This window comes from Cucumis melo, chromosome 1, assembly GCF_025177605.1.
Source record: "Cucumis melo cultivar AY chromosome 1, USDA_Cmelo_AY_1.0, whole genome shotgun sequence".
NCBI lineage: Eukaryota > Viridiplantae > Streptophyta > Magnoliopsida > Cucurbitales > Cucurbitaceae > Cucumis > Cucumis melo.
Window position 1 is genome coordinate 35,522,631 of NC_066857.1, and position 23,362 is coordinate 35,545,992.

At 36.5% G+C, this 23,362-nt stretch overlaps 4 protein-coding genes across 6 annotated transcripts; all 4 read left to right on the forward strand.

Annotated features, from left to right (window-relative positions):
* The first annotated feature begins 891 nt into the window (after positions 1–891).
* Positions 892–6,770, forward strand: LOC103499763 (pentatricopeptide repeat-containing protein At1g15510, chloroplastic). The gene has a single exon (XM_008462840.3). The coding sequence runs from the start codon at positions 1,177–1,179 to the stop codon at positions 3,811–3,813; it is 2,637 nt and encodes an 878-aa protein (XP_008461062.2). The 5' UTR covers positions 892–1,176; the 3' UTR covers positions 3,814–6,770.
* LOC103499762 (molybdate transporter 2) lies at positions 3,121–6,770 on the forward strand. The gene has a single exon (XM_008462839.3). The coding sequence runs from the start codon at positions 5,002–5,004 to the stop codon at positions 6,418–6,420; it is 1,419 nt and encodes a 472-aa protein (XP_008461061.1). The 5' UTR covers positions 3,121–5,001; the 3' UTR covers positions 6,421–6,770.
* Positions 6,771–8,583: 1,813 nt separating this feature from the next.
* LOC103499761 (uncharacterized) lies at positions 8,584–12,444 on the forward strand. 3 transcript variants are annotated; one of them, XM_051089029.1, is made up of 2 exons: positions 8,584–12,002; positions 12,086–12,444. In XM_051089029.1, exons 1-2 carry the CDS (start codon positions 9,046–9,048, stop codon positions 12,117–12,119), a joined length of 2,991 nt encoding a protein of 996 aa, XP_050944986.1. In that variant the 5' UTR covers positions 8,584–9,045; the 3' UTR covers positions 12,120–12,444. The 3 variants fall into 3 exon arrangements, with proteins under 3 accessions (XP_050944986.1, XP_008461060.1, XP_050944991.1); XM_051089034.1 differs by having other exon boundaries at positions 8,594–8,889; positions 9,128–12,444; XM_008462838.3 differs by having other exon boundaries at positions 8,593–12,444.
* A 2,102-nt stretch (positions 12,445–14,546) lies between these two features.
* LOC103499760 (pleiotropic drug resistance protein 1-like) lies at positions 14,547–21,810 on the forward strand. The gene is made up of 26 exons (XM_008462837.3): positions 14,547–14,704; positions 14,897–14,972; positions 15,075–15,340; positions 15,531–15,651; positions 15,734–15,822; positions 15,910–15,994; positions 16,076–16,235; positions 16,515–16,591; positions 16,682–16,735; positions 16,834–16,924; positions 17,026–17,327; positions 17,409–17,690; positions 17,770–18,086; positions 18,187–18,347; positions 18,435–18,538; positions 18,629–18,782; positions 18,859–18,954; positions 19,039–19,190; positions 19,269–19,601; positions 19,737–20,027; positions 20,131–20,214; positions 20,295–20,428; positions 20,525–20,752; positions 20,834–21,005; positions 21,095–21,349; positions 21,435–21,810. Exons 3-26 carry the CDS (start codon positions 15,090–15,092, stop codon positions 21,690–21,692), a joined length of 4,251 nt encoding a protein of 1,416 aa, XP_008461059.1. The 5' UTR covers positions 14,547–14,704; positions 14,897–14,972; positions 15,075–15,089; the 3' UTR covers positions 21,693–21,810.
* Positions 21,811–23,362: the final 1,552 nt, after the last annotated feature.

Here is a 23,362-nt window from a genome sequence, read left to right on the forward strand (position 1 = left end):
TTAATTGATTATAATTTTTTTTGTTTGCTTTTGCTCATCATTTATTGGTGTAATTTGGACATTCTAACATCTATCATACAAATAAAATTCTACAAAGTGAATCTTTTGATGTTCGGACTACTGGAAAAATCAGGAAATAACCCAATCCTACGATATTTGGGTATTAAAATGAAATTAATTATTAAGTAGGTGTTCATCGTGAATTCTGGTCACTTTACCATTCAAAAAGTAATTACAAATACAAAAAAATTCAACTTATACTAATATTATGCATATTCAAATTATCTTAGTTTATTTAATTTTGTATTAATAATTTGAATTTAATTAGATGTTTTCATTTCAACTTTTTTTTTTTTGCAAGAAGTATAAAATTGTAGCCACCTTAGGGAGGAATTCCACTCAACTACGTAAAATCACTAAATCACATAGATTTTGAATTTTAAGGGTTTTTATCTATTTGGTTTTCTTTTAACATTCAAAATTATAATTTTAGTCTCCAACTTAGAATCAATGGAGAGTTTTATGAATATAAAACTAAAATCTATACTCAAAATTCAATTAATTAAATTTTTTTCTTTTCAATTTTTATCTATTAAAAATGTATTTAAAAGTTTAGAGATCTACTAAATACAAAATTGAAAAAAAAAACAAGTTGACAATTTAAACTCAAAATTTAAGGAGTAAACTTATGATTTAACTTTTACAAATCAAATTAATACAAAAAAAAATGGTAAAGCAATGGTACATGAAGATGAATGAAAGATCAAAACCACAACACGAAAATAATTAGTTATCTCATTTTACAACCTATGAACATTCTTGTTTAGATTATCTAAAAATATCAATTTTATACTTTTGTTATTTTGAACAAATGCATTTCAATGACGATTAGCAAGAGTAAGTAAGGGTGAGGAAGATATTTGTAAATTGGATGAAATTTCCATTTTCTTCCATTGGAGATATTTTAGAACAACAGGTTTGGAATTAGATAAAGCTTGAGCTTGCAATCAATAATCAATGGCAGTCAGAAACAAATCAGCAAAAATTTCTCTTTAATCATCAATGGGTTCAATATTCGAAGTACCGTTATCCACTACGAAGACACAAAATTCCCTCTTTTTTAACTGTTAAACCCCCTCTCAAAACCCCCGACAACAATGCTCTATATCTTCACCCATGGCGGTTTTTGCTCAATCCTCTCATCTTCTCACCTATGTTGACCGTTCCAACCCACAACTCCCCAACAACCACAACGCAAAAACCTTATCTTTCTCCAAAAATCTGCAAACCCACAAGCGGACGGTGAGAAAAACTCAAGAAATTTCAGTCGTTGGCGCCGCGGTCTCTAATTCGACCATCAACCAAACCCAGAACTTAGAATTACGAGAACTATGTCTTCAGGGGAACTTAGAACAAGCGATGAAACGTCTGGAATCGATGCTAGAGCTCCGGATTGAGGTGGAAGAAGATGCTAACATTGCTTTGTTGAGGCTGTGTGAATGGAGAAGGGCGCCCGATGAAGGGTCTCGAGTCTACGAACTTGTTTCGAGTTCCAAATCTTGTTTGTGCGTTCGGCTTGGTAATGCTTTGTTGAGCATGTTCGTCAGGTTTGGCAATTTAATTGATGCATGGTATGTATTCGGTAAAATGTCTGAGAGAGATGTGTTTTCTTGGAATGTATTGGTGGGTGGGTATACTAAAGCGGGGTGTTTTGATGAGGCTTTGAATTTGTATCATAGAATGTTGTGGGCTGAAATTAGACCTAATGTATATACCTTTCCCTCTGTTTTGAGAACTTGTGGTGGTGTATCTGATATAGCTAGAGGCAAGGAGATTCATGCGCATGTCATAAGATTTGGATTTGAGTCGGATGTAGATGTGGGCAATGCTTTAATCACTATGTATGTGAAATGCGGTGACATAAGTAAAGCAAGGATACTGTTTGATAAAATGCCAAAGAGAGATCGAATTACGTGGAATGCAATGATTTCGGGTTACTTTGAAAATGGAGGGGGATTGGAAGGATTAAGATTGTTTTTCATGATGCGTGAACTTTCAGTCGATCCGGATTTGATAACTATGACTAGTGTAGCATCTGCCTGTGAGCTTCTTGATAACGAGAGATTAGGGAGAGGAATCCATGGTTATGTAGTTAAATTAGAGTTTGGAGGTGATGTTTCAATGAATAATTCTTTGATTAAAATGTATTCAAGTGTTGGGCATTTGGAGGAAGCAGAGAAAGTCTTTTCACGAATGGAGTTAAAAGACGTTGTATCGTGGACGGCAATGATAGCTAGCCTTGTCAGTCACAAGCTACCTCTTAAGGCTGTGGAAACTTATAAAATGATGGAGTTAGAGGGCATACTGCCGGATGAGATCACTTTAGTTAGTGTGTTATCTGCTTGTGCTAGTTTGGGCCATTTGGATTTGGGTATAAGGCTTCATGAGATTGCCATTAAGACTGGCCTTATATCACATGTCATAGTCTCAAATTCTCTTATTGATATGTACTCAAAGTGTAAATGCGTTGACAAGGCCTTGGAAGTATTCCGCAATATCTCAGGAAAGAATGTCGTATCTTGGACTTCACTTATCCTTGGGCTACGGATTAACAATAGAAGTTTTGAGGCCCTGTTATTCTTCCGTCAGATGAAGGAATCAATGAAACCAAATTCTGTTACTCTGATTTCGGTCCTATCGGCATGTGCTAGAATAGGAGCTCTAATGCGTGGAAAAGAGATTCATGCACATGCACTACGTACTGGTGTTGGGTTTGATGGCTTTTTACCAAATGCTATTCTAGACATGTATGTAAGATGTGGGAGGAAGGTGCCTGCACTAAACCAATTTAACTCTCAAAAGAAAGACGTCACGGCGTGGAATATACTGCTTACTGGTTATGCCCAGCAGGGACAAGCCAAGCTTGCTGTTGAGCTATTCAACAAGATGCTCGAATTAGAGATAAATCCAGATGAGATTACCTTTATTTCTCTATTATGTGCTTGCAGCAAGTCAGGTATGGTTACGGAAGGGTTGGAGTACTTCAATATAATGAAAAACAAGTATAATCTGACTCCTAACCTGAAACATTACGCGTGTGTGGTCGATATACTTGGCCGTGCTGGGCAATTAGATGATGCTTATGATTTTATACAGGACATGCCAATTAGGCCGGATGCAGCCATATGGGGAGCCTTGTTAAATGCTTGCAGAATTCACAGAAATGTCGAGCTTGGAGAAATTGCAGCGACACGTATATTTGAAAAGGACGATAAAAGTGTTGGGTATTATATCCTTCTCTGCAATCTCTATGCTGAATGCGGTAACTGGGACAAGGTTGCAAAGGTTAGATCACTGATGAGAGAGAGAGGACTATCCGTAGATCCTGGTTGCAGTTGGGTGGAAATAAAGGGAAAAGTTCACGCTTTCCTCAGCGGTGATAACTCTCATGCTCGGTCAAAGGAAATTAATGGGGTTCTGGATGGATTTTATAGCAAGATGAAGGAAAGTGGTTTCGGCAATTTGAAGAGCAGTTTCACGAGTGAGATCGAATCCTCCAAAGCTGACATTTTTTGTGGGCATAGTGAAAGGCAGGCCATTGCGTTTGGGCTGATCAATACTGCCCCGGGGATGCCTATCTGGGTGACAAAAAACCTGTATATGTGCCATAGCTGTCACAACATGGTAAAGTTCATCTCAACAATAGTACGTAGAGAAATATCGGTCAGGGACGTCGAGGAGTATCACCATTTCAAGGATGGAGTCTGCTCATGTGGGGATGAGGGATATTGGGGAAAACCTAGTATAGGATGAAACATACTTAATTTTTGGAATTCTACATAAACTTAATCATCTATGGCAACATTGAACAGCATATGGTTACTTCCTGGTTGCTCGGATAATGTACGAAAGGTCGAAAACGAGGTAAGACAAACGATGAAATTCCAGTGGAATCAACAAAAATATATGGGAACTTAACTACCATGCCAAACTTGAGGAAGCCAGTTTGGTTGTCTCTAATGGGTGAAAAGATAAGTGCTGCCATGGAACTTCGTTGAGGTAAGCTTTATGAAGGAAATGTGCAAATGGATTCCATTCCATGTAGCTTTGGTAAATCATATACAAAATTCTTCCATTAGTGTAACACATTGGTATTAATGTCAATAGTTGATAAATTACAGAATGAAAATACTCATATCTGCCTTAGCTCTTCCCTTTTCTTATGTGCGTTTTCAGAATGAAAACTTAGTTTAGATGTAATGTAATTAAAATTTTAGGTTTAAATACCATTTTGATCTCTATAATACAATTTTAGTTCCAGTAGTCTCCTTTAGTTTTTGTTACTTTTTATTGTTATTGTTATTTAAAAGCATTTTTACTACAATTATTTAAAACATGTTCCCATATTGCTTTCTTCTTACTTGAAAATTAGTATTTATTATTCAATAAGTTCGGTAAAAACTAACTTAGAGATTAAATTTAAGATAGAATTTCAATGAACGATATCTTAACGATCAAATATTTCAATTGGCCGATGAGATAGACTTGGATTCCATTTGGCATCATAGATATTTCTTTTTAGTTCCATCTTAGATATTATTGGAAAGAGGAAACTTCACATCAAAGAACAATAAAATACAATGGAATCACATTGAATACTTGAAAATGAAATGCCTCAAAGTAAAATATCTGTTTGTGAATTTGTGATATCTTTATGGAACATTTTGAAAACTATATTAAGTATTTTACTTACTTACTTATATATTTTCAATATTTCACATTGTAACACCATTATTAGAATTAATTTATATGCTTTCATACGTTAAAAAAAAGAAGAAGATATTTTCTTCCCTTTTTCCACCTTAAAGAGTACAACTCATTGGTAGTTGAAACCTACAATCAAAATAGAAACAAAAATCCATTCTTTACTGATCCCAACTTTGGACACTAAGCGTATCGGCTTTTGCCACACGGAGGTAAGCCACCGGCCGATTTCCAACTATGGAGGAGCCCGCTTCCGATCATTCCGCCATCAGAAACCGGTGGTTCCGCCGTCTGCCGGCGACCCTCAGGCTCAAAACTTCCGTCCTTGCAGAGATATCGGGTGCCGTCGGCGACCTCGGCACTTACATCCCCATCGTTCTCACTCTCACACTCGTCTCCCATCTCGATCTCGGAACAACTCTAATCTTCACCGCTCTTTACAACATTGTCACCGGCTTCCTCTTTGGCATTCCGATGCCAGTTCAGCCGATGAAATCCATTGCCGCCGTCGCCGTTGCCGAATCTACTCATCTCACTCTCCCTCAAATCGCCGCCGCAGGTCTCTCCACCGCTGCCGTTCTCCTGTTCCTCGGTGCCACCGGCCTTATGTCCGTCCTTTACCGATACCTTCCGCTGCCGGTCGTCCGCGGTATTCAGCTCTCTCAGGGTCTCTCCTTCGCCTTCACCGCCATTAAATACATCCGGTACAATCAAGATTTGGTCACCTCTAAAACCGGCGGACCTCGGTCCTGGCTTGGATTTGACGGCCTAGTAATTGCCCTAATTTCTTGTCTATTTCTAATTTTGACCACTGGAGCCGGCGATTCTTATAAGGAAGAACCGTCGTCTTCCGAACCGCTTAGTGGTTCTGAATCTCGTTCTGGCCGTCGAATCAGAAGGTTACGAATCTTATCTATGATTCCTGCTGCCCTGATTGTCTTCTTGTTTGGATTTTTGATCTGTTTTCTTCGTGATCTTTCCGTTCTGAAGTACCTTAAATTTGGCCCTTCGAAATTGCACATACTGAGAATCACGTGGGAAGATTGGAAAATAGGGTTTGTACGAGCTGCAATTCCCCAAATTCCTCTTTCAATTTTGAACTCAGTGATTGCAGTTTGCAAATTGTCCGCTGATTTGTTTCCAGATCGCGAAGTCTCCGCAATGACTGTGTCTGTCAGTGTAGGGATAATGAACTTCGTCGGCTGCTGGTTTGGCGCAATGCCGGTCTGCCATGGCGCCGGTGGCCTCGCCGGGCAGTACCGATTCGGCGGAAGAAGTGGCGCTTCGGTGGTGTTTTTAGGGATTGGGAAATTGGTTTTGGGATTGGCGTTTGGGAATTCGTTTGCACAGGTTTTGAGTCAGTTCCCAATTGGAGTTCTTGGTGTTCTTCTTCTGTTTGCTGGGATTGAATTGGCTATGGCTTCCAAGGACATGAATAGTAAAGAAGAATCATTTGTAATGTTGGTTTGTGCTGCTGTTTCACTCACTGGGTCTAGTGCTGCTTTGGGTTTTGGTGTTGGGATTGTGCTGTTTCTCCTGTTGAAACTGAGAGAATTTGACTGTTCTTCTTCTTCTTCTTCGTCTTGTCTTGGGTTTCAATGGATGAAGCCCAAATCTAATGCTGAAGAAGATGAATCAACCCACTTGCTAGCTTGAAGAGGAAACATAAGAAGAATGGAGTGTTTTCTTCTTCCATTTTGATCCACTCTGGTAATGCACTTAGGATAAGACCCTTCTCTTCACTGCAGTCTTGAGTATGTGTATATATATGTTTATGTTGTGATTTGTGCATATAATCTTTTCACAAATTTTTATTGTATGTGTTTGGGTCATAATGGGTTCCATTTTTCCATAGTGAAGGACAGGACTCTAGAAATTTTCGATTCATGTAATCTAAGGTTGTTTACTTATCATTAGATTTTGAAACTGTGGCGACCAACCTTTACAAAGGAAGGTGTCTGAGCTTTTTCCCAAGCAAGCAATAAAACTATGGTGGATTAACTTCAGGTTCTCTTACCTTATCAATTTTGTTTCTGAACTTCCTAATATATGTTACAATCTTTGTTCCTTGTAAACAGTGGTTGTTGTTGTTAAGTAATCTAGCATTATTTTTTCGCAATCGAACAAACTATTCAAATGAGCTCATCTCAAAGTTAATACAAGTATAAGTGTGTTCGATCATGAAAGTTCCCCAAACTTAAACATATGTGGTACGACCTTGATTGCTTTATGGTTCCTTGATTTTAATCTTATTGTATTTTGATATCTTTTGACCCTTCCAAATCTGTAGCAAAATATTTGATTGTCTTTGTAATTCATCACCACTATTGGGCATTCTAGTTTAATAAATATCAATAAATAAGTAAGATTTTGTTTGATTTTTTCTACCATCTTTTACTATAGCTTTCATATATATTTTCCAACTAAACATTTGGATTCTTGGTATTTAAAAAAGAAAAGAAAAGAAAAAAGAGTAAAAGAATAAAAAACAAGTTTTGAGAAATTGGAAGTGATTTCTTTAAGTTTCAAAAACAAAAGATAAAAATCTAGATAGTTGTCAGTTGATGGCCAAGAGTGGTTCAACTAGTAAATTTGTAACCTGGGGGAAAATATTTTATAAGGGATTGAGAGGTGAGTAAAAGTAGAAGAGTTGTTACAAGATCTCACTTTGACCACTTATTTAGATTTAATGAAGTATATCGAACACTTTAAGCTTATAATGACTCACGAATTCAAATCACTAAGCGGTTACGCTCGGGCTACTACAAATCTCTACTTGAATTAGTAGTCGATGTCTCATCAACCTTGCTTTGCCAACTTTTGTCAGTTATAAGAGTGGACTACGGCCACTCAACTTAATTTGGAGGTCAAACGACATTATCCATAATGGATCTTTGGCACCGCTACTTGAGTCCTACACGATACTCCTAATAAGCTTCTCACGTGCATTCTAATCACTAGACTCCTTCACGAGTCATCTAAGCTTCTCATACGTTCTTTAAGCTATCACTAGACACTACCAAGCATCCTTTGAGCTTCTTATGGGTCCTACAAACCACCTTTAGGCTCTCTGTGGATTCTCTAAGTTACCTTTGAGCTCTCATTAGAGAAATCTAATGATGCTTTATCATGAGTCCACTAAACTCTCCCTGGGTCTTGACTTAATCCACTTGGACTGATCTTACAAAGTGAATGACCAAGACATGGGTCAACCCGACTTTTGATCTGCTAACTTGGGCCTCTATCTCTAATCATGGGCCTCCTATCTCTTTCAAACTCTCAATTTTCGACTAATACCATCAATCTCTATAACCCTTTCCAAACAAGATTGATCCAAGTTAAATTTGACCAAGTTATTACAAAGACTTTTTGTAACCATGTCAATAACAAATGTTTTTATAAAACAGAAATGGGCTGTCTAAGGTTCTACGGAATATTTAAAGTTCTTAATAATTAAAAAAATGGGTTGAACTCATCTTATTTGCCAAATTTAATTAACAATAATACAAAGAAAAAAAAAACCATAGCGTCACGACATAGCATAGCCTCAAGTCAACGGGCAGTGGAGAAGGTCGACTGTCCCTCTCAAGACATCACGTGAAAATACCGAGATTACCCCTAAATCAATAATCTCTAACATACCCGAAATACCCAAACCACCCCTTGCATTACCACGTCGCTAAGTCTCCCACTTACGCTCATTTGCTATCAAACCACGCGCGCCTATAATAGCGTTTTGAGAGTTTTCTTTGAAGTGCTTAAAGAGTTCAACGGCTGTGGACAAATATTTTATTTAATGCTTATAGAGTGATATTTTGATTTTAGAAAAAATTCGACCCCAAAAAGTCTCACTTTGTCTGAATTTTGTCCTCCACGCGCTATGAGGGGGAGGGGGAGAGGGAAATGGAAAACATAATATTTCGCAACCTCCTAGTCAAGAAAATTTGGAGTAAACTTAAAACTCCAAGATCCAAGCTTTAGTCAAGCCCATTTCTCTCGGTCTTTCACGGAGTTGATCAATTGTTTCCTCCACTATTTTCCCCATCTTTTTATTGCAAAACGTTAATTTTTCCTCCATAATAGAACAGAGACGAGGGATCGATCACATTCACAACAGACACTGAGGTTAGTAATCCTTAAAATTCAATTTTGTTGGGTTCTTCATGGTCCTGTTTCAGCGAAAGTTGCAAAATTTGTGAGCTTATAGTTGAGAATCTTTTGAAGGGCTATCTGGGTTTTCATTTCTGTGACTGATGAACCCTGCAGTTAGTATTTAAAGCCATGAAAAGTCTTGTCTCTCTGTTTTTCTTTGTTTGGGGGCTGCAACTGTTTGGAGAATTGAGCTTTTCATTTGCTCAATCAGATTTCGAAGACGTTGGGTTTGTTGAAGACCGTACAGATTTAACTCCAAATGAAACTCCAACTTACAATTATGAAAGATTTGATGAGGTGCAGAAACAGTGCAAATCTGTTCTGTCTTCTGCAGCTGAATTAAGCTCTGATACTACTAGGTTTATCAAAATGAAGGAACAGCTTCAATTTCTGAATGGAGATTGGTGGCAAGATGGGGGAAAGTGTCCTTTAATGCCTTTTGAAAATGGAACTGTGTTTTCAGAAAAAAGGTACTATATGTATAATGGAATGGACTCCACAAACGCCGAGATCCCTTTGAAATTAGTTTCATTTTGGGTTACTGACATTGATCCTGCCCATCAAACTAAGAAATCTGTTAGTGTTAGTGGGTTATTGTTAATGGGAATAACTATGGATGCTGCTTTTGATCAATGGTCTTCTGAACATCCTCATTTTCAGTTTTGGCCTGGCCGCTCTGAGCTCACACTGCCTTTTCAAGGAATCTATACTGAATCTAAGAAGAATGGTGGGGAAAGAGTATTGTGTTTATTGGGTTCTGGGATGTTACCTTCTCGTGATCAAGAGTCCGATGACCCGTGGAGTTGGGCTAAGGATTCAAATGTTAAACGTCACCAGATGCCACTTCTCCAAGATGATCAAGTTCTACTTGTTCTGCGCTATCCGATGAAGTATACTCTGACAAGTCGGGTAGTCCAAGGTGAAATGAAAAGTTTAAACCTCAAGTCGAACTCAAAGTACTTTGACGACATTCACATTTCATCTCAACTCGGTGATGCGAATTATGATTTCACATCTGAGAAAGTTGTCAAAAAAGCATGTACTCCATACCCTTACAATGACGATTTTATGAAGAAAAACATTACTACGTATAGAGGTTCTTCTTTTTGCAGGGTTTTGCATGAAATGACCAGCATGCAACCTTTCACAATCCTCCCAAACTGGAGATGCAACTCCACGGATGAATTTTGTAGGAAACTCGGTCCATTTCTATCAGATAAAGTGATCAATAGTACTGATGGAGGTTTCAAAGATGTGAGACTTTATATGCAGGATGTGAAATGTAAGCTGCAAGGCTCTAGCAAAAATGGTATTTCTGTTAGTGTTTCTGCTGTGTTTCGAGCTGTTTCGCCATCGGAGAATATCTATACTGCACGAAGAAGATCTGCACTTAATAACATGACAATGGTCTCTGAGGGACTGTGGAAGCCTTCTAGTGGGCAACTTTGCATGGTTGGTTGTGTTGGACTTACTAATGCTGATAAGATTTCCTGTGACTCTAGGATCTGCTTGTATATGCCTATGTCGTTTTCCCTAAAACAACGAAGCATTCTTGTGGGTTCGATTTCGAGCATGAATGATAAGCCAACATACTTCCCTCTGTCATTTGAAAATTTATTGAGGCCTAACGAGCTATGGAGTCATTTTAGGGAGTCTCGTCCATCTTACAGCTATACAAAAATTGCTTTGGCTGGTGCTTTGCTTGAGAAAAAGGAGCCTTTCAGTTTTCGGTCCGTCATAAAAAAGTCGTTGCTGCGTTATCCCAAACTGGAAGACACGGAAACATACGAACTCAGTGCGTCTTTTCTCCTAGAAGATCTCACCCTTCGTGTCCGTGCAGCGCCCAACCCAGGACTTGGTTCTCAAGCTTCCAGAACCTTTGTTCGAATCGATATGATCTCGGTTGGTTCCATTTTGGGACGGGACTGGTCAGGGTTAAATTCATCTTACTCGGATGTGGAAGCTCCTTACCATGTTATGCCTGAATCCACTCAAAAGCAGCTGCTTGTGAATGTATCTGCACTGCTCTCAATCTCAGAACAGACAGATAGCAACTTTTCTGCACTTTTCGTGGAGGGCATTTATGATCCACCTGCTGGAAAGATGTACCTAGTTGGTTGCAGAGACGTTCGTTCATCATGGAAAGTTATGTTCGACAGCATGGATCTTGAAGATGGCTTGGATTGTCAAATTGAAGTGATTGTGTCTTATCCTCCCACTACAGCTCAATGGTTAATCAATCCAACTGCACAGATTTCAATATCGAGCCAACGGACAGAAGATGACCCTTTCTATTTCAGCCCAATAAAGATTGAAACAATGCCGATCATGTATCGGAGGCAGCGACAAGATATTCTTTCTCGTAAGAGTGTAGAGGGCGTACTCCAAATATTGACACTTTCCCTGGCGATTGGTTGCATCTTGAGCCAGATCTTTTATATAAATCATAATATGGAATCTGTTCCATTCATATCACTTGTTACGCTGGGGGTCCAATCCCTTGGTTATACTCTCCCATTGGTCACTGGTGCTGAAGCTCTCTTCAAGCGACGCGGTTCTGAATCGAATGAAGAGTCCTACGATCTTGAAAATAACCTTTGGTTCCTTGCGATTGATTACATAGTCAAGCTTCAAGTTGTGTTCTCACTTCTATTGACTTTGAGGCTTTGCCAGAAGGTATGGAAATCTCGGATCAAGTTACTACGACAAGCTCCTCTTGAACCACGTCGCGTCCCCAGTGATAAGTGGGTGCTTGTTGCTACCTTCTTCATACATCTCATAGGGTACATAGCTGTTCTCATAGTTCATACTGCAAGGACAACCGGAATCCGAGTTAAGAGTTATTTGATACCTAGCAGAGCTTCAAGTTCCCACATGATGCAGGGATGGGAAAAAGACCTACAAGAGTATGTGGGTCTTGTTCAAGATTTTTTCTTACTTCCTCAAGTCATTGGCAACTTGTTATGGCAAATTGATTGCAAACCTCTCAGGAAGTTCTATTTCATTGGAATCTCACTGGTCAGGCTTCTCCCTCACATTTATGACTTCATACGAGCTCCAACTGTAAATCCTTACTTTGTTGAGGAGTATGACTTTGTTAACCCAAGCATGGACTTCTACTCTAGATTTGGAGATGTTGCCATTCCTTTGATTGCATTTATTCTTGCAGTTGTCGTGTACATTCAGCAGCGTTGGAACTATGAGAAACTCAGCCAAAAACTCATCATCGGTCGGATTAGGCTTCTTCCAAACGCTTCCAGAATGTATCAGAGGTTGCCTTCAAAGTCTTATGAAGCTGAGCTTGCTTCTGCTGAAAATAGTAACACAAAAGATGAAGATGTAGATTAATACCTAACAATTTACGGAACATGCCAACATCGGAGTTGTTATAACAGGCAATGAAAGTGAAGTTTGTCGTTCTTTTTCCCCTTTTCTTTTACATAGTAGGAGTTGTTTGCTATACAGTTTCAGCCTGTATATGGATGTTTCTGCATCAAATAAAACATTCAGAAGTAAGGTTTTGAAATATCTCATCAAGTTTAATCTTAAAGGCTCAAATGATCACAGTTGCAAAATGAAACCATGTTTCAAAAGCTTGAAAAATCTCAAATGAAGCAATGATGTAATGGCTTATGCTTTGGCCAGTAGCATTCGAGTTCCCATTTTTCACTGTTTTTGGCTTATAAGAATGTCATATTATTCTGGGAAAAGCAATTGTCAGTCAAGAATGGATGTATTTCTGTTTGTCAAATTGCTGATTTCTTGCTTTACCATTTACCAATGACTTGAAAGCAAGAAGTATAAATTGGGTAGGGCCCTGCTCTTATCTCCAAATGTATCATGTCTATTGTTTAAAAGAACAATCAAATTGCACAAAAACTGGGTCCTACCCTTCACTTGTACATCTCTTTCTCACTCTAAAGTTCTTAAAGACAAAGGACTGTGCTTTATAGTGTTTTTCTTTATAATTTTGGTTTGGGTATGCTAAAAAATCAACAATCAAATACAGCAAAATCAACGCAAAAATTTACGTGGTTTACAAACAATGTCTTAGTTGTGTTCATGAGCAGAGAAAGAGAGAGTAGTTTAATTAAAAAAAGCATATCATATTACAAATTTAAAGGTGCCAGCAAGATTCTCGTACTTGATTGTTTGAAGCACTAGATAATAGATTCAAAACATTCTATTAGAATGCGTAGTTTCTATTTTTATATTTTAGTATTTCTATAACAGAAAGAATAAAAGAATGCTTGAGTTGATTGAATCCATTTGAGTCATGGACCTTGAGCTAACATGATTTAGATGGTATGGGCTAGACATGGCTGTTATTTTAATGAGCATATAACTTGGTTTTCACATGGAATAACAAATAGTTCTTCTACAACAAATTAGTTAATAACAAAGGACTACTTGACCTTGAATTCAATTGGTCATTTTTGGGTTTCATTGATTTAGAGATTGATAGTTGATTTGTGAATATTCAATATTAATATCCATAAACTTTTAATACCCTTAAATGCCCATAAAACTCTATTGAACCAATCTTTCCGACTCCTACTCATAGGAGGGTTTAGAGTAGATCTATGGTGGAGCAATCAAAGCCGTCAAGTTATTAAACTTTTTCAATCAAATCTCTAATCAATAATCCCACCAAATTTGAATTAAGGAACAATGTTCATTTCAAGCTGCTGTTCTATTGGGCTGAGATTTTGAACAATTTTAATTCAATTCTTTGAATGCCAACTTTTATATATATATATATATAAATATTATTAAGAAAAAATTCAACTTTTGCCCTTCTATATTTAGCTCTTTTTCAACATGAACCTATATAGCTGAAAGAGTGAAATCTTATCAAATGTGAAAAAGAGATGGGGAAATTGTTTGATCCTCTTATTTTGAATTTTCAGATCAAAACTAAGCTCACAAAACTAAACCAAAAAATTATGAGAAACATCTGATTATAAGTTTCATTAATGCTTTACATTAAACCAATCTAGTTGAGTTCATTGGGTTGGAATCTACCACTTCTCCCCCAGCTTCTGCCATTGCTAAAAAAACTCTTCAACTTCACAAAATAAAATAAATGGTTCCAGTAGATATTAGGCAGAAAGAGATTGAACATACAGAGACTTTAATGTTCCCCATAATTGCCACTCAATTAGGCAAAAAGTTATGTGCATCTATATGTCTAATAACATTAATGTCAATTAGATACTTGAATCCAGGGTTTGGCAGGTTTTATTATGAATCATGATGGCATCTTTGCTTCTTTTGAAGACGATATCTCCAATGTACGAGGCTTTGTGAGCCGAGAAAAAAGTATCACTCTGACATTAAAGAAATATGGAGAGACTTGTTGTTTCAGGAGATACTACTAAGACAATGCAAAATTATTCATTTTGTTTGCTACATTTATAGCTGATTGAGTTACATAGCAGTTAGTTGCATAGTAATAGAAAGATGAAAAATAATGTCCAAGTATCCAATAACTAGGAAAAGTTAGCCAAAATTTGGTAGGCTTACCAAATAAATTCTCAGTAGTTAATGCAATAATAGCAAAGTCAAAGAAGTATACATATAAAAGGAAGTGGCATATTGAGAGGGATATCCATAAAAGTTTGCATTTGTGAAGATTGATTTCACTTGTGTCAATTCCTGACAATGAAAAGTGCATAAGGAAAAATACAATAGATAGCTTGTGCTGAGTCTGCTACACTTTTTCTTGTTTCTTCAGCTTTAATCTATCAATGAAATAGTGGAAGAGCTTTAGAAAAAAAGAGATAAGGTATAAGGATTGAAGAAGAATGTAAATATCAATGTATCAGATAGAGGAGTTCCCAAAATGTTGGCTTTTGCATTTTGGTTTTAGGTTAAACTAGAAATAAGGCCTTAACTGAACAAGGTTGTGAAGAGATTTGAATATGTGTAGATATTAGAGTTCACAGTTTTCAGTTTCTGATTTAACTCTTTCTTGCAGGGATAAGAGAGAAGGGAAAAGGATGATGAGTACATAGAAAGACGATTTCACTTTAGAAATATTTTCTAAATTTGAGGTTTTTGGGCGAGTTTTTCTGTTTTTAGTGTTGTATATTTTCTGAAAAGGAGAGTTTTTCCCCTCTGAAACTTATTGTGGTTCATGGCATTTTATTTTTCAGTTTGGAAGGAGACTAATGGAGGTATTCTCAAGATCAATGCATAGGGAAGATGATGAAACAGCTCTTAAATGGGCAGCATTGGAGAGACTTCCTACTTATAGACGCTTAAGAACAAGTTTATTGACATCGTCTTGTGGTGAGGCCAATGAAGTTGAAGTTGACAAAATTGGGGTTCAAGAAAGGAAGAGTTTGATGGAGAAGTTGGTGAGTGATACAGAAGTTGACAATGCAAAATTCCTGTTGAAGTTGAAGAAACGCATTGATAGGTGAAATTTCTCCCTTCAATTGAAATTTATTATTGTATTGGACGTCCTAAGTTTGAACCGCTATAATTTCTTTCCCTCCATTGTTAGGCCTTTTGCTTTCCAGAATTACAAATGAGGATAGAAGGATGAATAGCTTTCATGTTTTCTTTGTTTTTTCTTTGCATTTTTTGTTATGGTGGCTAAAACTCAGAGTTGGAATTGATATTCCCACCATCGAAGTAAGATTTGAGGATCTTAGAGTTGAAGCTGAAGCATATATTGGAGAGAGAGCTTTGCCTACTATCTTCAACTTCTTTGCCAACTTAATGGAAGTAAGAACAACCAGCTTATCATATGTACAGAAATTTCAGTTCAAGTTTTTTCTAAACACCATATGAAATTTTGGCTTTAAAGGGGTTTTTGGCCTATCTCCGCATACTATCAAGTAAAAAGAAACAGCTAACTATCCTTCATGACGTTAGTGGAATCATTAAGCCAAGCAGGTAAAAAGAGATGCCTTTGTAATAATGGTTCTTTGTAGATTCTGATTGCAATGAACTTAAAAGCTTTATGGGGGTAAAATTTTGCAGGATGACACTGCTTTTAGGCCCTCCAGATTCTGGAAAAACGACGCTTTTGTTGGCTCTGGCAGGGAGGCTTGCTTCTGATCTGAAGGTAGTTTTAAGTTCAAGTTTTTCAAATCAGCTTATTGAACTACATTCATATGGGATAACCACTGAATTTTTCATCTAATAGGTCTCTGGGAAGGTGTCTTATAATGGCTATAGTCTGAATGAGTTTGTTCCACAAAGAACTGCTGCCTATGTGAGCCAAAATGATGTCCATCTTCCAGAAATGACAGTAAGAGAAATCTTGGCCTTTTCTGCAAGATATCAAGGGGTCGGATCTCGTCATGGTCTCTCTCGCTCCCTGAATTATTGCTTTGAGAAATTGCCATTGTGTTTAGAATCTTAGTCAAAAAGTGTTTTAGTTTTGATAACTATTATTATATACATATAGAAGATTACAAATTCCCTTGTCAATAAGCTTAACTTTTGAGTTTCTTGGTAATTTAATATGATATTAGAGCAAAAGGTGAGTTTGAAAACTACAATATCATTTTTAAGGAAGTGTGAAAAAATATATTTAGAAGATCAAAAGTGAAGATGTTACCTGAAGTATTGTTTTTTCGCAGAGTTGCTGGCAGAGTTGATAAGAAGAGAGAAGGAAGCAAACATTCTCCCTGACCCGGATATTGATGTGTTCATGAAGGTGTGACTCAAATGCCTCTAAATAAATCCCTTAGCCACATAGAGAAGAATAGCCTCGAGCTTCTCATCTAAATGTTTTGAAAATTTTTAGGCAGCATCACTAGAAGGCCAAAAGAGAAGCCTGATCACAGATTATGTTCTGAAGGTATTGTTATCACGACAACAATCTGTCTAAAATTAACAAACATATTTTGTGTCTTTACCTCTCTTTAATCAGCTTTCGTTCTTCCTCCAACAACACAGGTGCTGGGACTAGAAACTTGTGCAGATACCAGGGTTGGAGATGAAATGCTCAAAGGCATTTCTGGAGGACAAAGGAAGCGTCTCACCACCGGTAACCAATAAAAATCAATAAATGAGACACGAGAAAGTTAACAATCAAGGTTGTAATGATTCCATTCCATAATAACATTGATTAATCTGTATGTTTTACAGGTGAGATAATTTGTGGGTCTGCGAATGTACTGTTCATGGATGACATATCTACAGGCCTAGATAGTTCTACAACCTTTCAAGTTGTGAACTCAATCAAGGAATACATTCACATTTTCAATGGAACTGCTGTTCTTTCCCTTCTTCAACCTGCACCAGAAACTTTTAAACTTTTTGATGACATCATTCTCCTGTCTGAAGGTCAAATTGTGTACCAAGGTCCTTGCCAGCAAGTCCTTGAATTTTTTGAGTTCATGGGCTTCAAATGTCCTGAAAGGAAAGGAGTGGCAGACTATTTGCAAGAAGTGTGTACTTGTAAAATGTGTCCTTTTATTACATAGTAAATGTGAAATATAATGACTCAAGGCTGAGTGAATTTGGTGTAGGTGACTTCAAGGAAAGATCAGCAACAATATTGGGCAGAGAAGAATACGCCTTATGCATATATCTCTGTTAAACAGTTTGCTGAAGCATTCAAATCCTTTCATGTGGGAAGGAAACTAGGAGAGGAATTAGCAGTTCCCTTTGACAAGAGCAAGTGCCACCCTGCTGTTTTGGCAACAAAAAAGTATGGCATGGGATATAAGCAACTTTGGAAGGCCTGTTTTGATAGAGAAGTCTTGTTGATGAAGCGTAACTCATTTGTTCACATCTTCAAGCTTGCCCAAGTCAGTAAACAAAGTTGTCTTTATTTTACCTATAAAAATCTATTAGATATTTGACTTCTTGTCATCTTTCTTCTACTAGATTTCCCTGATGTCAGTTATTTCAATGTCACTCTTCTTTCGAACGAAGATGCCCAGAAACTCAGTAAATGATGGACAAATTTATATGGGTGCTTTGTTTAATGCACTGGTTGTTTGTATGTTCAATGGGATGTCTGAGCTTCCATTAACAATTGGTAAGCTTCCTGTTTTCTACAAGCAAAGGGACCTCCTTTTCTTCCCAGCTTGGGCATATGCTCTTCCAGCTACCATTCTAAAAATCCCTGTCTCCTTTGTGGAAGTCGCCCTTTGGGTTTTTATCTCATATTATGTTACTGGCTACGATCCAAGTGTGGAAAGGTTCAAAATTCTTTACACCTCGTTACTGCATTAACACTAAGTTCCATTTCAGATCATGTTTGAGTAATGGTAGTTGCTAATGCATTGTAACTGTTTGCAGGTTTCTTAAACAGTACCTTGTTTTAGTTCTTGCCAACCAATTGGCTTCTGCACTGTTCCGATTAATTGGAGCTCTTTCTAGAAGCTTAGTAGTTTCAAGCACATTCGGTTCATTTGTTCTGTTGATACTCTATGGAAATGATGGTTATATTCTATCAAGACGTATGCGAGATAACTGATTAGCCATTTCATGACTTTTGGTTGACATTCTTCAATAAAAACATTTTTTACAGTTACTTTTTGGTACAGATAATATGAAAAAGTGGTGGACATGGGCTTACTGGATATCACCTATGATGTATGGTCAGAATTCGTTGGCAGTGAACGAATTCCGAGGAAAAAGTTGGGATCAAGTAGTTTCTACAACTTAAATAACCATAAAATGTATGAGTTTTGTATGAATCTCTAAATGTGTATCACAGAATTGTTACTTTCTTGTCAAGGTTGTCCCTACTGGGGAAACTCTAGGAGTTTTGATCTTGAAGGTTCATGGCTTCTTCCAATCAGATTATTGGTATTGGATTGGAGTGGGTGCAATGGTTGGATTCATTTTTCTATTTAACTTTGGCTATGTCTTAGCCCTCACTTATCTCAACCGTGAGTAAATTGTCGTTCTTCCCCCCAATTCAAAACTTTAAAGAATAATGGCTCATGCTTTGCATTTCTTGTGCAGCACTCAACAAGCCTCAGACCGCGAAACCACAAGTCTCAGAGAGCAATGAGAAAGAGTTTGAGATCAGAAACAACCCGTCTTGGAAAAATATTGCAGGTGATATCTTTCTCAACGATGCTTTTAGTTCCTTTGGAGTGATCTTTTCTACCTAAAAGGTACTCAACTGTGTTTTGCAAACAGCTAATGAAAGTGAAAGTATGAGAGTTTCGACCCAAGGGTGGAATGAAGCAACTAGCAAGGCTACTTGTAATAAGAGAAAAGAAGTTGTTCTTCCATTTAAACAGTATGTGCTCACTTTTGATGAGATTGTATACTCGGTTGATATGCCGCAGGTGATTAATCATCAAACTACTTGTTAAAGCTTTGAGTTAAGATTACCTAAGAGCTAATTGTGCATATGAATCATGCAGGAAATGAAGAAGCAAGGTATCATAGAAGATAAACTAGTGCTTTTGAAGGGTGTGAGTGGTGCTTTTAAGCCTGGTGTTCTCACAGCTTTGATGGGCGTGAGCGGAGCGGGAAAAACAACTTTGATGGATGTACTAGCTGGGAGAAAAACTGGTGGATATATCGAGGGAATCATCAAAGTTTCTGGCTACACAAAAAAGCAAGAAACTTTTACTCGAATTTCTGGTTATTGTGAACAAAACGACATCCATTCTCCTCATGTTACTGTTTATGAGTCTCTGCTCTACTCGGCATGGCTACGTCTTGGCTCTGATGTGAGCAAAGAAACAAGAAAGGTTGTTATATTAACTTAATTACCTGTAAGATTTTAAACCTTTTACAAACACTTACCAAGTATAACTGATAGAGATCATTCCATTAAACAAAAAGAAGTATCTTATATGCTCAGTTGTTGTTCTAATCTTTTGTAGATGTTTGTAGAAGAAATCATGGAGCTGGTTGAACTCGACACATTGAGGCAAGCAGTAGTCGGATTGCCAGGTGTAAATGGTCTCTCAACCGAGCAGCGCAAAAGGTTGACAATAGCTGTAGAGTTGGTGGCAAACCCTTCCATAATATTTCTTGATGAGCCAACTTCAGGACTCGATGCAAGAGCTGCTGCAATAGTTATGCGGACAGTTCGGAACACTGTCGATACAGGACGAACAGTTGTGTGCACAATCCATCAACCAAGCATCGACATATTTGAATCCTTTGATGAGGTAATTTTACTACAATCATGAAGACTACTTTTAGTTTTTGGGTCCGATTTGAAGTTCAATTATGTACTTGAGTTGAACTGACTTGGTTAATATGAGACTGCAGCTATTGCTATTGAAGCAAGGAGGAGTGTCTATATATGTTGGACCACTTGGTCATCATTCTTGCCATTTGATCAAATATTTTGAGGTAAAAAGAGATTAACTGCAAAACAAAGCATTGGTAAAAGTAATTTACTTTCACAAGATAACGTCCGTGCATTGTTTCAGGGAATCGAGGGTATGAGGAGGATAAAAGAGGGTCAAAATCCAGCAACTTGGATGTTAGAAGTGACCTCCTCAACTCATGAAATGGCATTGAGGGTTGATTTTGCTGATCTATTCAAAAAATCTGAACTCTATAGGTTGGTAACTATTATAAGAATTTTGAGTTGAAGTCAAAAACATTTTACAGTTTATTTGCAACTATACCTAACATCATCTCATGTTTCATGTTTCAGAAGAAATAAGGAACAAATCAAAGAACTGAGCCAACCTCCCCCTGCTTCTAATGATATCCATTTTCAAACCAAATACTCCCAGCCTTCTTGGAACCAATTCTTGGCTTGCTTATGGAAGCAACATTTGTCGTATTGGCGTAATCCATCATACATTGCAACCAGATTTCTGTTCACTTTCGGGTCATCGTTGATACTCGGGACAATGTTTTGGAACCTAGGCTCCAAGAGGTAACTTATTAAATGCTCAACATTTCCACTTCCAAATATTTTCTTATGCCAATATACAAAACTGACTCAAGATCAACCCAGAACAACATACATAAATATGTTTAATTCGATTGGTGCAATGTATACGGCTTCACTTTTCCTTGGTATACAAAATGCTGGAGCCATACAACCGGTCGTCTCCATCGAGCGAACTGTCTACTATAGAGAAAGAGCTGCAGGATTGTATTCAGCCTTTCCATATGCCTTTGCTCAGGTGTTGAAAAGCTTAATTTGCACCACATATTACAATAATTAACGATGCAATATGCAAAATTCTGAAGTCTACTTTTAATGTGTGTACAGGTTACAATTGAGCTTCCATATACTTTTTCACAATCTTTGATATATTGCATCATAGTATATGCAATGATGGCATTTGAATGGTCTTTTGCTAAGGTTCTTTGGTTTTTCTTCTTCATGTACTTCACTTTCCTCTACTTTACCTACTATGGCATGATGGGGATCGCTGCCACGCCAAGTTACCATTTCAGTTTGATTATTTCGACTGCATTTTACGGGATGTGGAACCTCTTTTGTGGCTTTCTCATCCCTAGAACAGTAAGTGTTTTGTTTGAAAAACATTTGATATTAAACAAATTTGTTTTTATAATGTCTAAAACTTGAATGTATATATTTATCTCAGAGGATTCCTGTGTGGTGGAGATGGTTCTATTGGACTTGTCCATTGTCATGGACGTTGTATGGATTAATAGCTTCACAATTTGGAGATATAGAGGAGAAAATGGATACAGGGGAGACTGTTAAGGAGTTTATAAGAGAATTCTTTGGTTTTAGACATGATTTTCTTGGAGTTGTTGCTGCTGTTATTGTTGGCCTTGCTGTTTTCTTTGCACTCACATTTGCCATTTGTATCAAAATCTTCAATTTCCAAAAGAGATAAACTTTGATTTCTCTTTCTTCTTGGTTTTTGATGTCTTAGTGTTGTATAAAAGAGAATTCTAACTCCTTGATGTAGTAGTCCGCCAACATAAACTATAAGATGTTCACCACTAAAAAAAGACTCTTGATTTTTCATGATTTAAAAGTTGCTTCCAACGATAATCTTTCTTTGTACAATTAATTCTATTGAAATCTGAACACACCAATGTGGCACAATTTGATCGGTGAAGCAACATGTCTTCAACTAAAATATTAGAAGTTCAAATCTCTCGACCCTACTAATTACTCCACAAGAAAAAAGAAATAGAGGAATAGTTTAATTGAATTAATTCGAAAGTATGCACAAAAAACCAATTGTCGAATTAGTTAGCATTTTTAGGGATAATAATCAAGTATATCTATTAGTGATAGACATTATCAAATCGATAGATTCCTACTAGCGATACGGTTCATTATTGATAGACTTCGAGAGAGTTTAGATCTAATACTCTTGGTTTGCTTATTATATCTTTAACAAATAAGAGGGGAAATCTGATGAGAAAAAGACATAAATGGGTAATAATAATGCCTAAATCTCCCATTGGGCAATCAATCACTAACAAGAATTGGTGGTTGGATTAATGTGTATTAGGAGTTTGGTAAACTATATAGAAATTAAACTAATAGTGGTTTGGTGAATGGTCACCCTCATATAGGATATCAAGAATGTCTGTATTATTGATCACATTTTAGTTAGAAAGAGAGAGATTTCAAGTAATTTGAATGGTGGATTTCTATTAAAAATGCAATTATATATAAGTGGTCCATTTGATAAATATGTATTTTAAAGTTCTAAGACTTAAAAGTAGATGCCAAACTTGAAGTTTGTATATTTATTATTTATTGAGATAGTGGAATATAATCATAGGAAGTTTCTAATACTTATGTTTAGGTTGACGAGTTGATATAAATTAAAATTTTTAGTCAATTTGAGTAATTTTATGAAAAAAATATCCATTATCATTTTAAAAGTTGATAGTTCGATTCCATAAAATAAATAATAAAGAGAGTAAAAACTACAACATCATTTTCTAGAATTTATAAAGTGTTACTTATAATTATGGTTATTTTTGAAGTTATATAAAAATAATATTTAATTTTCAAGTAATTTATTGTTTAATAACTTAGATAATTTTATAAGTTAATTATTATTTTTCTTTGGGCTCCTTTTAAGTGAAAATTGTGGAACCTTTTTAAGTAAGAAATAAAATTTTTAATTGAAATACTTAAATCGAAAGAAAAATCGTAAAAATAGAATATTTGATAAAACATTCACACTTCATATGTAATAACTTTTTTTTATGGAGTATAAATATTTTGGCAACTTTTTTCTATTTTTGAAAAAATCCGTATATGAAATTTATTTATTTTTATTTAATAATCGATAGTTTAAAGAAAAAAATTGAACTATACCTTCTCTATTATTTTTAGGAAAAAAAAAAATTGTTTATTTACTAATTAACATGATTTTAAATTCTAATAATTTTCTTTTGAAACTTGAATCAAAATATCGATATCAAAAGATTTTAATTTTATGAGCATATCGACCTATATATGAATGAACTATGAAATCAGCATATATTCCTTTTAACATATAAAGTTTTATAACTAAAATTACTTAAACAAATAATT

Bases quoted from the DNA above. Each gene is read 5' to 3' on its own strand.
- LOC103499761 (XM_008462838.3), top strand. From the start codon at position 9,046: ATGAAAAGTCTTGTCTCTCTGTTTTTCTTTGTTTGGGGGCTGCAACTG.
- LOC103499762 (XM_008462839.3), top strand. From the start codon at position 5,002: ATGGAGGAGCCCGCTTCCGATCATTCCGCCATCAGAAACCGGTGGTTC.
- LOC103499763 (XM_008462840.3), top strand. From the start codon at position 1,177: ATGGCGGTTTTTGCTCAATCCTCTCATCTTCTCACCTATGTTGACCGT.
- LOC103499760 (XM_008462837.3), top strand. From the start codon at position 15,090: ATGGAGGTATTCTCAAGATCAATGCATAGGGAAGATGATGAAACAGCT. The intron at 15,823-15,909 runs GTAAAAAGAGAT...AAAATTTTGCAG, and splicing joins GGAATCATTAAGCCAAGCAG to GATGACACTGCTTTTAGGCC. The intron at 18,783-18,858 runs GTGAGTAAATTG...TTTCTTGTGCAG, and splicing joins AGCCCTCACTTATCTCAACC to CACTCAACAAGCCTCAGACC.